The sequence below is a fragment of the Anser anser genome, assembly GCF_964211835.1.
Source record: "Anser anser genome assembly, contig: HAP1_SCAFFOLD_771, whole genome shotgun sequence".
NCBI lineage: Eukaryota > Metazoa > Chordata > Aves > Anseriformes > Anatidae > Anser > Anser anser.
In genome coordinates this window covers 1-15,163 of record NW_028154044.1, presented here as the reverse complement: position 1 = coordinate 15,163, position 15,163 = coordinate 1, and the positions used below count along the sequence as shown (strand labels likewise).

The following is a 15,163-nucleotide window of genomic DNA, read 5'->3' as shown; positions in this document are numbered from 1 at the left end:
ATAACGCCCCCCCACACCCCGATAACACCCCCATGACCCCGATAACGCCCCCCCACACCCCGATAACGCCCCCCCCACCCTGATAACACCCCCCCCACCTCAATAACACCCCCCCACACCCCAATAACGCCCCCACGACCCCGATAATGCCCCCACGACCCCGATAACGCCCCCCCACACCCCAATAACACCCCCACGACCCCAATAACGCCCCCCCCACCCCAATAACACCCCCCCACGACCCCGATAACGCCCCCACGACCCCGATAACGCCCCCCCGCACCCCGATAACACCCCCCCACGCCCGGATAACGCCCCCCCGCCCCCGATAACACCCCCCCACACCCCGATAACGCCCCCACGACCCTGATAACACCCCCTCACGCCCCGATAACACCCCCACGACCCTGATAACGCCCCCACGACCCCGATAACGCCCCCCCCGCACCCCGATAACACCCCCCCACACCCCGATAACGCCCCCACGACCCTGATAACGCCCCCCCGCACCCCGATAACACCCCCACGACCCCGATAATGCCCCCACGACCCCGATAACACCCCCCCCACCCCGATAACACCCCCCACACCCCGATAACACCCCCACGACCCCGATAACGCCCCCCCCACCCTGATAACACCCCCCCCACCCCGATAACGCCCCCCCACGACCCCGATAATGCCCCCACGACCCCGATAACGCCCCCCCCACCCTGGTAACACCCCCCCCACCCCGATAACGCCCCCCCACACCCTGATAACACCCCCCCACCCCAATAACATCCCCCCATGACCCCGATAATGCCCCCCCACCCCAATAACACCCCCCCACACCCCGATAATGCCCCCACGACCCCGATAACGCCCCCCCCACCCTGATAACACCCCCCCCACCCCAATAACACCCCCCACGCCCGGATAACGCCCCCCCGCCCCCGATAACGCCCCCCCCCCCGCGCCCCCAGACCCACTTCATGCAGTGCACGGAGCACAACGCCGAATTCGAGGGCCTCGACTGCGACATCTTCGAGTCGCCGGTGCCCATGACCATGGCGCTCTCCGTGCTGGTCACCATCGAGATGTGCAACGCCCTCAACAGGTGAGGGGCGGGGGGACGAACCGGGGGGGGGCCGGGGGGGGGTCCCGGTGCCACCCCCGGTGCCACCAGGGCCGTGCCGCCGCCCCCCGCAGCCTCTCCGAGAACCAGTCGCTGGTGCGGATGCCGCCGTGGGTCAACATCTGGCTGGTGGGCTCCATCTGCCTCTCCATGTCCCTGCACTTCGTCATCCTCTACATCGAGCCCCTGCCCGTAAGGGGGGGGTCCCGGGGGGGCGGGGAGGGGACGGGACGCCGGGGGGGGGCTCAGCGCTGTCCCCCCGGCCCCGCAGATGATCTTCAAGCTGACGCCGCTGGACCTGGCGCACTGGCTGATGGTGCTGAAGATCTCCTTCCCCGTCATCCTGCTGGACGAGGCCCTCAAGTTCGTGGCCAGGAACTACCTGGAGGGTGAGGGGCGGGGGCCGCCGCTGGCCCCAGCGTGTCCCCCCCGGTGTCCCCGCGTCTCCTTGTCCCCACGTCCCCGCAGCTCCATGTCCCCGTGTCCCTATATCCCCGCATCTCCTTGTCCCCATGTCCCCACATCTCCTTGTCCCCATGTCCCCACATCTCCATGTCCCCATGTCCCCATGTCCCCACATCTCCACATCTCCGTGTCCCCCCATCTCCTTGTCCCCGTGTCCCCATATCTCCATACCTCGTTGTCCCCGTCCCCACATCTTGTCCCCACATCCCCATGTCCCCCCCATATCTCCCTGTCCCCATATCCCAATGTCCCCATATCCATATCTCATTGTCCCCATGTCCCCATTTCCCCATGTCCCCAACGTCCCCATGCCCCCAACGTCCCCATGTCCCCAACGTCCCCATGTCCCCAATGTCCCCAAGTCCCCATGTCCCCAATGTCCCCATGTCCCCAACGTCCCCCCATGTCCCCACATCTCCATGTCCCCCCCACATCTCCCTGTCCCCATATCCCAATGTCCCCATATCCATATCTCAATGTCCCCATGTCCCCAATGTCCCCATGTCCCCATGTCCCCAATGTCCCCACCTCCCCATGTCCCCACATCTCCACATCTCCGTGTCCCCACATCTCCGTGTCCCCAATGTCCCCATGTCCCCAACGTCCCCAACATCCCAATGTCCCCAATGTCCCCATGTCCCCACATCTCCATATCTCCGTGTCCCCAATGTCCCCATCTCCGTACCTCATTGTCCCCCCGTCCCCACATCTCCACGTCCCCAACGTCCTCACATCCCCACATCTCCGTGTCCCCGTGTCCCCAACGTCCCCACATCGCTCCCGGTGTCCCCTCCATCATCCCCACCCCCATCGTCCCCACCCCCACCGTCCCCACCCCCCGTTGTCCCCTCGCTGTCCCCCCGTCCGTCCCTCACCGCCGTCTCCGCTCCCGTAGCGTAACCTCGCGTCCCCTCCGTCGTCCTCGCGCCCGGCCGCAGGTACCCCCGGACCCCCGGCTGTCCCCGTCACCCCCTGTGTCCCCATGTCACCCCCCCATGTGTCCTCGTCACCCCCGGGTGTCACCCCAAGTATTCCCATCACCCCAAATGTCCCCATCACCCCCGGGTGTCACCCCCAGGTGTCCCCCTCGCCCCATTTTCGTGTCCCTATCACCCAACCCTCACCCCAAATGTCCCCATCACCCCATGGCCGTGTCCCCATCACCCAACGGCCACCCCAAGTGTCCCCATCACCCCCTAGTGTCACCCCAGGTGTCCCCATCACCCCATTTTTGTGTCCCTGTCACCCAACGGCCACCCCAAGTGTCCCCATCACCCCACGTGTCCCTGTGTCACCCTCAATGTCCCCCTCACCCCATTTCGTGTCCCCATCACCCCCAGTGTCACCCCAAGTGTCCCCATCATCCTCCATGTCCCCGTCACCTCCAAGTGTCACCTCCAGGTGTCCCCAGCACCCAACTCTCACCCCAAGTGTCCCCATCACCCCATGGCCGTGTCCCCATCACCCCCAGGTGTCACCTCCATGTCCCCATCGCCCCATTTTTGTGTCCCCATCACCCAACTGTCACCCCAAATGTCCCCATCACCCCATAGCCGTGTCCCCATCACCCTAAATGTCCCCGTCACCTCCATGTGTCACCCCCAGGTGTCCCCCTCGCCCCATTGTTGTGTCCCCATCACCCAACGGCCACCCCAAGTGTCCCCATCACCCCATGGCCGTGTCCCCGTCACCCAACGGCCACCCCAAGTGTCCCCATCACCCCACGTGTCCCTGTGTCACCCCCAGGTGTCCCCCTCGCCCCATTTTCGTGTCCCCATCACCCAAATGTCACCCCAAGTGTCCCCATCACCCCATGGCCGTGTCCCCATCACCCCAAATGTCCCCGTCACCTCCATGTGTCACCCCCAAGTGTCCCCATCACCCCATGGCCGTGTCCCCATCACCCCAAATGTCCCCGTCACCTCCATGTGTCACCCCCAGGTGTCCCCATCGCCCCATCTTCATGTCCCCATCACCCAACCCTCACCCCAAGTGTCCCCATCGCCCCATGGCCGTGTCCCCATCACCCCAAATGTCCCCGTCACCTCCATGTGTCACCCCCAGGTGTCCCCATCGCCCCATTTTTGTGTCCCCATCACCCAACGGCCACCCCAAATGTCCCCATCACCCCATGGCCGTGTTCCCATCACCCCAAATGTCCCCGTCACCTCGAAGTGTCACCCCAAGTGTCCCCATCACCCCATGGCCGTGTCCCCATCACCCCCAGGTGTCACCTCCATGTCCCCATCACCCTATGGCCGTGTCCCCGTCACCCAACGGCCACCCCAAGTGTCCCCGTCACCCCACGTGTCCCTGTGTCACCCCCAGGTGTCCCCATCACCCCATTTTCATGTCCCCATCACCCAACGGTCACCCCAGGTGTCCCCATCACCCCACGTGTCCCTGTGTCACCCTCAATGTCCCCCTCACCCCATTTTCGTGTCCCCCTCACCCCCCAGTGTCCCCCAGTGTCCCCATGGCCGTGTCCCCCTCCCCCCCCAGTGTCCCCCAGTGTCCCCCCACACGTCCGTGTCCCCACGTCCCCCAGGGGCAGGGCAGTGACAAAGTGGGGAGGGGGAGGGAAGGGGAGGGGGAGGGGGAGGGAAGGGGGGGGGGGGCTCAGCCCCGCCCCCTCTGACGTCACCCCCCCCCCCCCCCAATCAGCGGCCGACGCCGAGGACACCCGGAAGAAGCGGAAGTGACCCCGGGGGGGGCCCCCCCCCGCGCCGTGGGGCAGCCCCACCCCGAGCTATGGGGCAGCCCCACCCCACGGGGCCCCCCCCTCCCCGCGCCGTGGGGCGGCCCCACACCGGGGCCCCCCCCCCCACCGGCGCCGCTTATTTATTGCCAATAAAGGGAACCCCCCCGACACGACGCCTCCTCCCTGGGGGGGGGCGGGGGGCGGGGCTTGGGGTCAGGGGGCGGGGCCTGGGGTCAGGGGGCGGGGCTTGGGGTCAGGGGGCGGGGCTTGGGGTCAGGGGGCGGGGCCTGGGGTCAGGGGGCGGGGCTTGGGGTCATGGGGCGGGGCTTGGGGTCGGGGGGCGGGGCCTGGGGTCAGGGGGCGGGGCTTGGGGTCAGGGGGCGGGGCTTGGGGGCGGGGGGCGGGGCTTGGGGTCGGGGGGCGGGGCTTGGGGTCGGGGGGCGGGGCCTGGGGTCAGGGGGCGGGGCTTGGGGTCAGGGGGCGGGGCTTGGGGGCGGGGGGCGGGGCTTGGGGTCAGGGGGCGGGGCTTGGGGTCAGGGGGCGGGGCTTGGGGGCGGGGGGCGGGGCCACCCAGAGCCCTGCCCCCCAGTGGTTAATGGGTTCGCATCGTCGGGGTGCCCCACACTTAGGGGTCTGGGTCATCGGGGTGCCCCACACTTTGGGGGTGCCCCACACTTAGGGGTCTGGGTCATCGGGGTGCCCCACACTTTGGGGGTGCCCCACACTTGGGGGTCTGGGTCAGGGGGGTGCCCCACACTTTGAGGGTGGCCCACACTTGGGGGTCTGGGGGGTGCCCCACATTTGGGGGTCCGGTTCATTGGGGTGCCCCACACTTGGGGGTCTGGGTCAGGGGGGTGCCCCACACTTAGGGGGTGCCCCACACTTGGGGGTCTGGGTCATGGGGGTGCCCCACACTTAGGGGGTGCCCCACACTTAGGGGGTGCCCCACACTTGGGGGTCTGGGTCATCGGGGTGCCCCACACCGGGGGGGTGCCCCACACTTGGGGGTCTGGGTCATCAGGGTGCCCCACACTTAGGGGGTGCCCCACACTTGGGGGTGCCCCACACTTGGGGGTCTGGGTCAGGGGGGTGCCCCACACTTAGGGGGTGCCCCACACTTGGGGGTCTGGGTCATCGGGGTGCCCCACACCGGGGGGGTGCCCCACACTTGGGGGTCTGGGTCATCAGGGTGCCCCACACTTAGGGGGTGCCCCACACTTGGGGGTCTGGGTCAGGGGGGTGCCCCACACTTAGGGGGTGCCCCACACTTGGGGGTCTGGGTCATCAGGGTGCCCCACACTTAGGGGTGCCCCACACTTGGGGGGTGCCCCACACTTGGGGGTCTGGGTCATTGGGGTGCCCCACACTTAGGGGTGCCCCACACTTGGGGGTCTGGGTCATTGGGGTGCCCCACACTTGGGGGGTGCCCCACACTTGGGGGTCTGGGTCATTGGGGTGCCCCACACTTAGGGGGTGCCCCACACTTAGGGGTCTGGGGGGTGCCCCACATTTGGGGGTCTGGGTCATTGGGGTGCCCCACACTTAGGGGGTGCCCCACACTTTGGGGGTGCCCCACACTTGGGGGTCTGGGTCATCGGGGTGCCCCACACTTAGGGGGTGCCCCACATTTCGGGGTCCGGTTCACCGGGGCACCCCACACCGGGGGGGTGCCCCACACTTAGGGGGTGCCCCACACTTGGGGGTCTGGGTCATGGGGGTGCCCCACACTTGGGGGTGCCCCACACTTGGGGGTCTGGGTCATGGGGGTGCCCCACACTTAGGGGTGCCCCACACTTGGGGGTCTGGGTCAGGGGGGTGCCCCACACTTAGGGGGTGCCCCACACTTGGGGGTCTGGGTCATTGGGGTGCCCCACACTTAGGGGGTGCCCCACACTTGGGGGTGCCCCACACTTGGGGGTCTGGGTCATTGGGGTGCCCCACACTTGGGGGTCTGGGTCATGGGGGTGCCCCACACTTTGGGGGTGCCCCACACTTGGGGGTGCCCCACACTTAGGGGTCTGGGGGGTGCCCCACATTTGGGGGTCTGGGTCATTGGGGTGCCCCACACTTGGGGGTGCCCCACACTTAGGGGGGGCCCCACACTTGGGGGTCTGGGTCATCGGGGTGCCCCACACTTAGGGGTGCCCCACACTTGGGGGTCCGGTTCATCGGGGCACCCCACACCAGGGGGGCACCCCACACTTGGGGGGCGCCCCACGCTTCGAGTGCAGCCCCTGGGGGTCTCCGCCCCACACATGGGGGTCCCGCCCCCTTTGGGGGGGGGGGGCTTCCCCGCCCCAGGGCGGTGCCGTGGGGCAGAGCCCCCCCCAGGGCGCCCCGCAGCGCCCCGGCTCAGTCCCCCAGCACCTCCTGGCCCTGGCAGGTCAGTGGGGCCCGGGACCCCCAAGCCAGCCCCACGGCGGGGGGTCCGGCCCCATAGCGTGGGGGGCTCGGGGCGGGCTGGGGCCGGGGACGTGGCGGCTTTGGGGTGGACTTTGGACCCCCCCCGGCCGGGTTGGGGGGGGCTGGGGCTGCTGGGGGGAGGGGGGAAGGGGCTATGGGGCAGCCGTGGGGCAGGACGCATCCGTGGGGCAAGATCGGGGGTCGGGGCTTGTCTGTGGGGCAGGATTGGTCACTGGGGGGGTGTCCGTGGGGGGCAGGACCCATTGCCGGGGTGTGGCTGTGGGGCCGCGCTGGTCACCGGGGGGTGTCTATGGGGCAGGAGGTGGCTGTGGGGCAGGACCCATTGCTGAGCCACGTCTATGGGGCAGGGCCCCTCTATGGGGCAGGACCCTTCTATGGGGCAGGGCCTATCCATGGGGCAGGGCCCATCCATGGGGCAGGACCCATCTATGGGGCAGGACCCATCCATGGGGCAGGACCCATCTATGGGGCAGGGCCCCTCTATGGGGCAGGACCCATCAATGGGGCAGGACCCATCTATGGGGCAGGGCCCCTCTATGGGGCAGGGCCTATCCATGGGGCAGGACCCATCCATGGGGCAGGGCCCATCCATGGGGTAGGACCCATCTATGGGGCAGGGCCCCTCTATGGGGCAGGACCCATCCATGGGGCAGGGCCCATCCATGGGGCAGGACCCATCCATGGGGCAGGGCCCATCCATGGGGCAGGACCCATCTATGGGGCAGGGCCCCTCTATGGGGCAGGACCCATCAATGGGGCAGGGCCCCTCTATGGGGCAGGGCCCATCCATGGGGCAGGACCCATCTATGGGGCAGGGCCCCTCTATGGGGCAGGACCCATCAATGGGGCAGGACCCATCTATGGGGCAGGGCCCCTCTATGGGGCAGGGCCTATCCATGGGGCAGAACCCATCCATGGGGCAGAACCCATCCATGGGGCAGGGCCCCTCTACGGGGCAGGACCCACCTATGGGGCAGGACCCACCTATGGGGCAGAACCCATCCATGGGGCAGGACCCATCTATGGGGCAGGGCCTATCCATGGGGCAGGGCCTATCCATGGGGCAGGGCCCCTCTATGGGGCAGGACCCCTCTATGGGGCAGGACCCATCCATGGGGCAGGACCCATCCATGGGGCAGGGCCCCTCTATGGGGCAGGACCCCTCTATGGGGCAGGACCCATCCATGGGGCAGGACCCATCCATGGGGCAGGACCCATCTATGGGGCAGGGCCCCTCTATGGGGCAGAACCCATCTATGGGGCAGGGCCCATCCATGGGGCAGGACCCATCCATGGGGCAGGACCCATCCATGGGGCAGGGCCCCTCTATGGGGCAGGACCCATCCATGGGGCAGGACCCATCCATGGGGCAGAACTCATCCGTGGGGCAGGGCCCCTCTATGGGGCAGGACCCATCCATGGGGCAGGACCTATCCATGGGGCAGGACCCATCCATGGGGCAGGGCCCATCCATGGGGCAGAACCCATCCATGGGGCAGGACCTATCCATGGGGCAGGACCCATCCATGGGGCAGGGCCCATCCATGGGGCAGAACCCATCTATGGGGCAGGACCTATCCATGGGGCAGGACCCATCCATGGGGCAGAACCCATCCATGGGGCAGAACCCATCCATGGGGCAGGACCCATCCGTGGGGCAGGACCCCTCTATGGGGCAGGACCCATCCATGGGGCAGAACTCATCTATGGGGCAGGACCCATCCATGGGGCAGAACTCATCCGTGGGGCAGGGCCCCTCTATGGGGCAGGACCCCCACCCCACCCGGCGCCGCTCTGACCCCTCTTCCCACCCCCTCTACGCTCCGCAGGCTCCCCGATGGCCACCGAGCCCCCCGCCGGCCCCCCGCCGCCCCCCGCCCTGGCGGTGCTGCTGCCCCCCGCCCGCCTCCGCTCGCTGGCCCGCGCCTGGCTGGAGGAGGACGCCCCCGGCCCCGACCCGGCCGCCCTGACCGTGGGGCTGGCCCCACGGCGCGCCCACCTCCTCTGCAAGTCCCCCGGGGTGCTGGCGGGCGCCCCGTTCGCCGACGCCGTGTGGGGCGAGGCGGGCTGCGCCGTGGGGTGGCGGGTGCCCGAGGGCGCCCCGCTGGCCCCGGGGACGGTGGTGGCCGAGGTGCGAGGGCCGGGGGCCGGGGTGCTGCTGGCCGAGCGGGCGGCGCTCAACGCCCTGGGGCGCTGCAGCGGGGTGGCCACGGCGGCCGCCCGGGCGGTGGCGGTGGCCCGCGGGCGAGGGTGGCCGGGGACGGTGGCCGGCACCCGCAAGACGACGCCGGGCTTTCGGCTGGTGGAGAAGTACGGGCTGGGCGTGGGGGGCGCCGACCCCCACCGCCACGACCTGGGGGGGCTGCTGATGGTGAAGGACAACCACCTGCTGGCCGCACGCAAGCCCCTGGCGCAGGTTGGGGGGCCGGGGGGGCGGCCCCACGCGTGGGGGGCGGGGACCCACGAATATGGGGGTGGGGACCCACATATGGGGGGGGGGACCCACATATTGGGGGGTGACCCACATATGGGGGTGGGGACCCACATATTGGGGGGGGGACCCACTTATTGGGGTTGGGGCCCACATATTGGGGGGGGGACCCACATATTGGGGGGTGACCCACATATTGGGGGGGGACCCACATATTGGGGGGTGACCCACATATTCGGTTGGGGCCCACATATATGGGGGGGTGTGACCCAAATATTGGGGGGTGACCCACATATATGGGGGGGGGTGACGCACAGATGGGGGGAGTGACCCACATATTGGGGGGGTGACCCACATATTGGGGGGGGACCCACATATTGGGGGGTGACCCACATATTTGGGGGGGGTGACCCAAATATTGGGGCAGGGACCCACATATATGGAGGGGGTGACCCACATATTGGGGGGGGACCCACATATTGGGGCAGGGACCCACATATTGGGGGGGGGACCCACATATTGGGGGGGGTGACCCACATATTGGGGGGGGGACCCACATATTGGGGGGTGACCCAAATATTGGGGGGGGACCCACATATATGGAGGGGGTGACCCACATATTGGGGTTGGGGCCCACATATTGGGAGGGGGACCCACATACTGGGGGGGGGACCCACATATTGGGGTGGTGACCCACATATGGGGGTGGGGACCCACATATTGGGGGGTGACCCACATATTGGGGGGGGTGACCCACGTATTGGGGTTGGGGCCCACATATTGGGGTTGGGACCCACATACTGGGGGGGGGACCCAAATATTGGGGTGGGGACCCACATATGGGGGTGGGGGGTGACCCATTGGGGGGGTGGGGGGGAACCCTTTGTTTTAGGGGGGGGAGCCCCATTTTGGTTGGGGGGTTTTGGCCCCAATGTCCCCATCGTCCCCAGTGTCCCCAGTGTCCCCAGTGTCCCCATAGCCCCCAGGGGCCCCATTCTCCCCTCTTGTCCCCATCGCCCCCCCTTGTCCCCAATGTCCCCGTTGTCCCCATTACCCCCCAGTGCCCCCAGTGCCCCCAGTGCCCCCCGTGTCCCCCCCCCCGTGTCCCCAGGTGGTGGCCGAGGCCCGGCGCGCCGCCGGCTTCACCCGGCTGCTGGAGGTGGAGTGCGGCTCGGCGGCCGAGGCCCTGGCGGCGGCGGAGGCCGGCGCCGACATCGTCCTCCTGGACAACTTCACCCCACAGGTAGGCGGCGCGACCCCCAAGTGTGGGGCGACCCCCAAGTGTGGGGCACCCCCCAAATGTGGGGCGACCCCCAAGCATGGAGTGACCCCCCAAGTGTGGGGTGACCCCCAAGTGTGGGACGCCCCCCAAGTGTGGGGCACCCCCCCCAAGTGTGGGGCGACCCCCAAGTGTGGGGTGACCCCCAAATGTGGGGCGACCCCCAAGTGTGGGGTGCCCCCTAGGTGTGGGGTGACCCCCAAGTGTGAGGCACCCCCCAAGTGTGGGGCGACCCCCAAGTGTGGGGTGCCCCCTAGGTGTGGGGTGACCCCCCAAATGTGGGGTGACCCCCAAGCGTGAGGCACCCCCCAAGTGTGGGGCGCCCCCCAAGTGTGAGGTGACCCCCAAGTGTGGGGTGACCCCCAAATGTGGGACAACCCCAAGTGCGAGGCGCCCCCCAAGTGTGGGGCGACCCCCCAAGTGTGGGGCGCCCCCCAAGCGTGGAGTGACCCCCAAATGTAGGACACCCCCCAAGTGTGGGGCGACCCCCAAGTGTGGGGTGACCCCCAAATGTGGGACAACCCCCAAGTGCGAGGCGCCCCCCAAGTGTGGGGCGACCCCCCAAGTGTGGGGCGCCCCCCAAGCGTGGAGTGACCCCCAAATGTAGGACACCCCCCAAGTGTGGGGCGCCCCCCAAGTGTGAGGTGACCCCCAAGTGTGGGGTGACCCCCAAATGTGGGACAACCCCCAAGTGCGAGGCGCCCCCCAAGTGTGGGGCGACCCCCCAAGTGTGGGGCGCCCCCCAAGCGTGGAGTGACCCCCAAATGTAGGACACCCCCCAAGTGTGGGGCGACCCCCAAGTGTGGGGCGACCCCCCAAGCGTTGGGTGCCCCCCAAGCGTGGAGTGACCCCCCAATGTGGGACGCCCCCCAAGTATGGAGCCGCCCCCAAGTCTGAGGCACCCCCCAAGCGTGGTGGGACGCCCCCCAAGTGTGGGGCGCCCCCCCCCAAATGCCGTCCTTGCCCCCCCTCCCCCCTCCCCCAGGCGCTGGCGGCGGCGGCGGCGGCGGTGAAGGCGTCCCACCCGCGGGTGAGGGTGGAGGCGAGCGGCGGCATCACGGAGGCCGCCCTGCCCCGCTTCCTGGCGCCCCACGTCGACGCCGTGTCCATGGGGTGCCTGACCCACAGCGCCCCCGCCCTCGACTTCGCCCTCCGCGTCCTGCCCGCGGACGGGGACGGGGACGAGGCCGGGGGGTGCTGAGAGGCCCCAAAAACGAGGGGACCCCCCCAACGTCCGTCTTTGGGGTCCTCCCACCCCTCTCCCATGAGAAGGGGACCCCAACACCCGGCCTTGGGGGCACCCCAAAACAAGGGGACCCCCCAACGTCCACCGCTGGGGTCCTCCCAACCCCGTCCCGTAACGAGAGGGGACCCCGACGTCCATCTTCGGGGACACCCCAGGACGAGGGGACCCCCCCCAAGGTCCGTCTTTGGGGTCATGCCATGACAAGGGGAACCCCAAAACCCAATCCTGGGGACACCCCAGGACGAGGGGACCCCAACGTCCACCCCTCTGGGGCCATCCCAACCCCCCCACCCCGTGACAAGGGGACCCCAAGAGGACCCCAGGGTCCATCTTTGGGGTCACCCCAACCCCACCCCGTGACAAGGGGACCCCCCCCATGCCCAACTTGGGGTCACCCCATGGCGAAGGAACCCCCAAGGGGACCCCAAAACTCATCGCGGGGTCATCCCACCCCGTCCCGTAACAAGGGGACCCCACCAGGGCCCCAACATCCCCTTTTGGGGTCAACCCATGACAACGGGACCCCAAAATCCCCCCCCCTCCTTGGGGCCACCCCCCCAGCGCTGGGACCCCCCCCCAATAAACCCCCCCCCAAAGCCAACGGCTGGAAAAAGCTGCTTTATTCCCAGCGGGGGGGGCCCCCCGGGGGGTTTTGGGGGGGTCTCGGGGTCAGGGGTCCCACGGGGGGGGGTCCCACGGGGGGGGAGGTCCCACGGGGGGGGGGTCACTCGCCCTCCTTGTCCTCGCCGTGGGTGATGATGTAGCAGATGCTCTTGTAGTCCACGTTGCCGGCCACGTCGGGGGGGAAGGCGGCCCACATGTTCTTGATCTGGGGGGGGGGGACCCCGGGATTAAATTGGGGGGGGGGGGGGGGGGGGCCGGGACGCCCCCCGTAAATCACCACGGGGGGTGGGAGGGGGATTTGGGGGGGTCCAAGGGGTGTTTAGGGGAGCGCGGGGGGGGGGCATTGGGCAGTACGGGGGGGATTTGGGGTCTCTGGGGGGATTTGGGGGGGTGCCGGGGGGGGGGTTTGGGGTCCTGGAGGGGGATTTTGGGGTCCTGGGGGGGGATTTTGGGGTCCTGAAGGGATTCGGGGGGGGGCCAGAGGGGATTTGGGGGTTCTGGGGGGGATTTGGGGGAGTCCCAGGGGGGATTTGGGGTCCTAGGGGTGTTTGGGGGGGGCATGGGGGGGGTCTTTAGGCAGCATAGGGGGGATTTCGGGTCCGGGGGGGAATTTTGGGGGTCCCAGGGGGGATTTGGGGTCCCAGGGGGGGATTTTGGGGTCCAGGGGGGGATTTTGGGGGGGCGGGGGGGGGGGTCCTCACCTCCTCGTGGGTGAAGCGGTCGCACTGGGTGGTCAGGAGCTCCTCCAGGCTGGGGGGGGGGGACGGGGTCACCGCCTGCGCCCCCAAATGTCCCCGATGCCCCCCCCGTGGCCCCAAATGTCCCCCCAATGGCCCCATGACCCCCCATGACCCCAACGTCCCCCGATGCCCCCCCAATGTCCCCGTGACCCCCATCCCCCCCATGACCCCAATGTCCCCATTGTCCCCCAAATGTCCCCATGACCCCTGGTGACCCCAATCCCCCCATGACCCCAAATGCCCCCATGACCCCAAATGTCCCCATGACCCCAATCCCCCATGACCCCGCTGTCCCCCAAATGACCCCCTAACCCCAATCCTCCCCGTGACCCCAATATCCCCCCAATGTCCCCAAGACCCCTGATGACCCCAATCCCCCCATGACCCCAAATGCCCCCATGACCCCAAATGCCCCCATGACCCCAAATGCCCCCATGACCCCTGATGACCCCAATGCCCCCCCATGACCCCGCTGTCCCCCCGATGACCCCCCTAACCCCAATCCTCCCCGTGACCCCAATATCCCCCCAATGTCCCCAAGACCCCTGATGACCCCCGTCCCCCCATGACCCCAATCCCCCCATGACCCCCGACGACCCCGCTGTCCCCCCCATGACCCCGATGTCCCCCCAAATGTCCCCCTGACCCCAATCCCCCATGACCCCAATGTCCCCCGATGTCCCCATGACCCCAATCCCCCCATGACCCCTGACGACCTCGACCTCCCCCCGATGACCCCACTGTCCCCCCATGACCCCGATGTCCCCCAATGTCCCCCTGACCCCAATCCCCCCCCATGACCCCAATGTCCCCAGTGTCCCCATGACCCCAATCCCCCCATGACCCCAAATGCCCCCATGACCCCCGACGACCCCGCTGTCCCCCCGATGACCCCTAACCCCAATCCCCCCATGACCCCAATATCCCCCCAATGTCCCCAATCCCCCCATGACCCCAAATGCCCCCATGACCCCAAATGCCCCCATGACCCCTGATGACGCCGCTGTCCCCCCGATGACCCCGATGTCCCCTGATGTCCCCATGACCCCAATCCCCCCATGACCCCAAATGTCCCCATGACCCCAATCCCCCCATGACCCCAAATGCCCCCATGACCCCCGACGACCCCGCTGCCCCCCCGACGACCCCCCCCGCCCCCCCCCGCCCCCACTCACAAGCTCTTCTTGATGGACCCCTTCCCATCGGGGTCCAGCACCTTGAAGGCCCCCATGATGACGTCCTCGGGGTCAGCGCCTGCGGGGAGTGGGAAAGGAAGTGACATCACCGAGCGCCGTGATGACGTCACCGCTGTGACGTCACCGCGGGGGGGGGGCGGGGCCTCACCCTTGAGCTTCTCGCCGAACATGGTGAGGAAGACGGTGAAGTTGATGGGGCCGCTCGCCTCCTTGATCATGGCGTCCAGCTCCTCGTTCTTCACGTTCAGCCGCCCTGAGAGGGGGGGGGGGGGGGGGCGGAGCCTCAGGCCACGCCCACCGGCCACGCCCACGTCCAAGCCCCGCCCCCTTTTGCTGCAGACCCCGCCCCCCCAAAATCCAGTTCCTACCCGGTGCGCCTTCTCCAAGCCACGCCCCCTTTATCCCAAACCACGCCCCCTTTCCCCCAAACCACGCCCACTTTTCCCCAAACCACGCCCCCTTTATCACAAGCCCCGCCCCTTCGCTTTAAGCCCCGCCCCTTTTCCTCTAAGCCCCGCCCCTTGCCATCACCTCCGGCGCCGCAGCACCAGGACCTTTTCCTCAAAGCCCCGCCCCTTTCCTTAAGCCCCTCCCCCTTTCCCTAAGCCCCGCCCCTTTCTCTAAAGCCCCGCCCCTTCTCATCTAAGCCCCTCCCCCTTCCCCCTCCACAAGCCCCACCCATTCGCTATCACACCCACTATAAACCACGCCCCAACGTGCCACGCCCCCAAATAGGCCACACCCCCAAATAAACCACGCCCCCAATACACCACACCTCGATATACCACGCCCCAACGGCCACGCCCCCAATAGGCCACGCCCCCAACAGACCACGCCCAAATAAACCACGCCCAAATGAACCACGCCCAAATGAACCACGCCCAAATAAACCACGCCCAAATAAACCACGCCCAAATAAACCACGCCCAAATGAACCACG

The 15,163-nt window shown here is 68.3% G+C and overlaps 3 protein-coding genes across 5 annotated transcripts; 2 read left to right on the top strand and 1 right to left on the bottom strand.

Annotated features, from left to right (window-relative positions):
- The first annotated feature begins 966 nt into the window (after nt 1–966).
- On the top strand, nt 967–4,449 carry LOC310890908 (sarcoplasmic/endoplasmic reticulum calcium ATPase 1-like). Of its 3 annotated transcripts, XR_014577349.1 has the most exons (6): nt 967–1,099; nt 1,192–1,309; nt 1,389–1,506; nt 2,478–2,520; nt 4,247–4,286; nt 4,329–4,449. XR_014577349.1 is itself a non-coding variant. In XM_083853231.1 (5 exons), the coding sequence occupies exons 1-4, from the start codon at nt 975–977 to the stop codon at nt 4,282–4,284; spliced, it is 399 nt and encodes a 132-aa protein (XP_083709357.1). In that variant the 5' UTR covers nt 967–974; the 3' UTR covers nt 4,285–4,286; nt 4,329–4,449. The 3 variants fall into 3 exon arrangements, 2 of the variants coding, with proteins under 2 accessions (XP_083709357.1, XP_083709358.1); XM_083853231.1 differs by lacking the exon at nt 2,478–2,520; XM_083853232.1 differs by having other exon boundaries at nt 4,247–4,449.
- A 2,140-nt stretch (nt 4,450–6,589) lies between these two features.
- On the top strand, nt 6,590–12,264 carry QPRT (quinolinate phosphoribosyltransferase). Its single transcript, XM_083853233.1, has 4 exons — nt 6,590–6,666; nt 8,537–9,123; nt 10,250–10,381; nt 11,403–12,264. Exons 2-4 carry the CDS (start codon nt 8,545–8,547, stop codon nt 11,616–11,618), a joined length of 927 nt encoding a protein of 308 aa, XP_083709359.1. The 5' UTR covers nt 6,590–6,666; nt 8,537–8,544; the 3' UTR covers nt 11,619–12,264.
- A 4-nt stretch (nt 12,265–12,268) lies between these two features.
- LOC310890910 (myosin regulatory light chain 11) lies at nt 12,269–14,519 on the bottom strand. The gene is made up of 4 exons (XM_083853234.1): nt 14,372–14,519; nt 14,203–14,281; nt 12,989–13,037; nt 12,269–12,492 (listed from the first exon to the last, which is right to left on the bottom strand). Exons 1-4 carry the CDS (start codon nt 14,439–14,441, stop codon nt 12,388–12,390), a joined length of 303 nt encoding a protein of 100 aa, XP_083709360.1. The 5' UTR covers nt 14,442–14,519; the 3' UTR covers nt 12,269–12,387.
- Nucleotides 14,520–15,163: the final 644 nt, after the last annotated feature.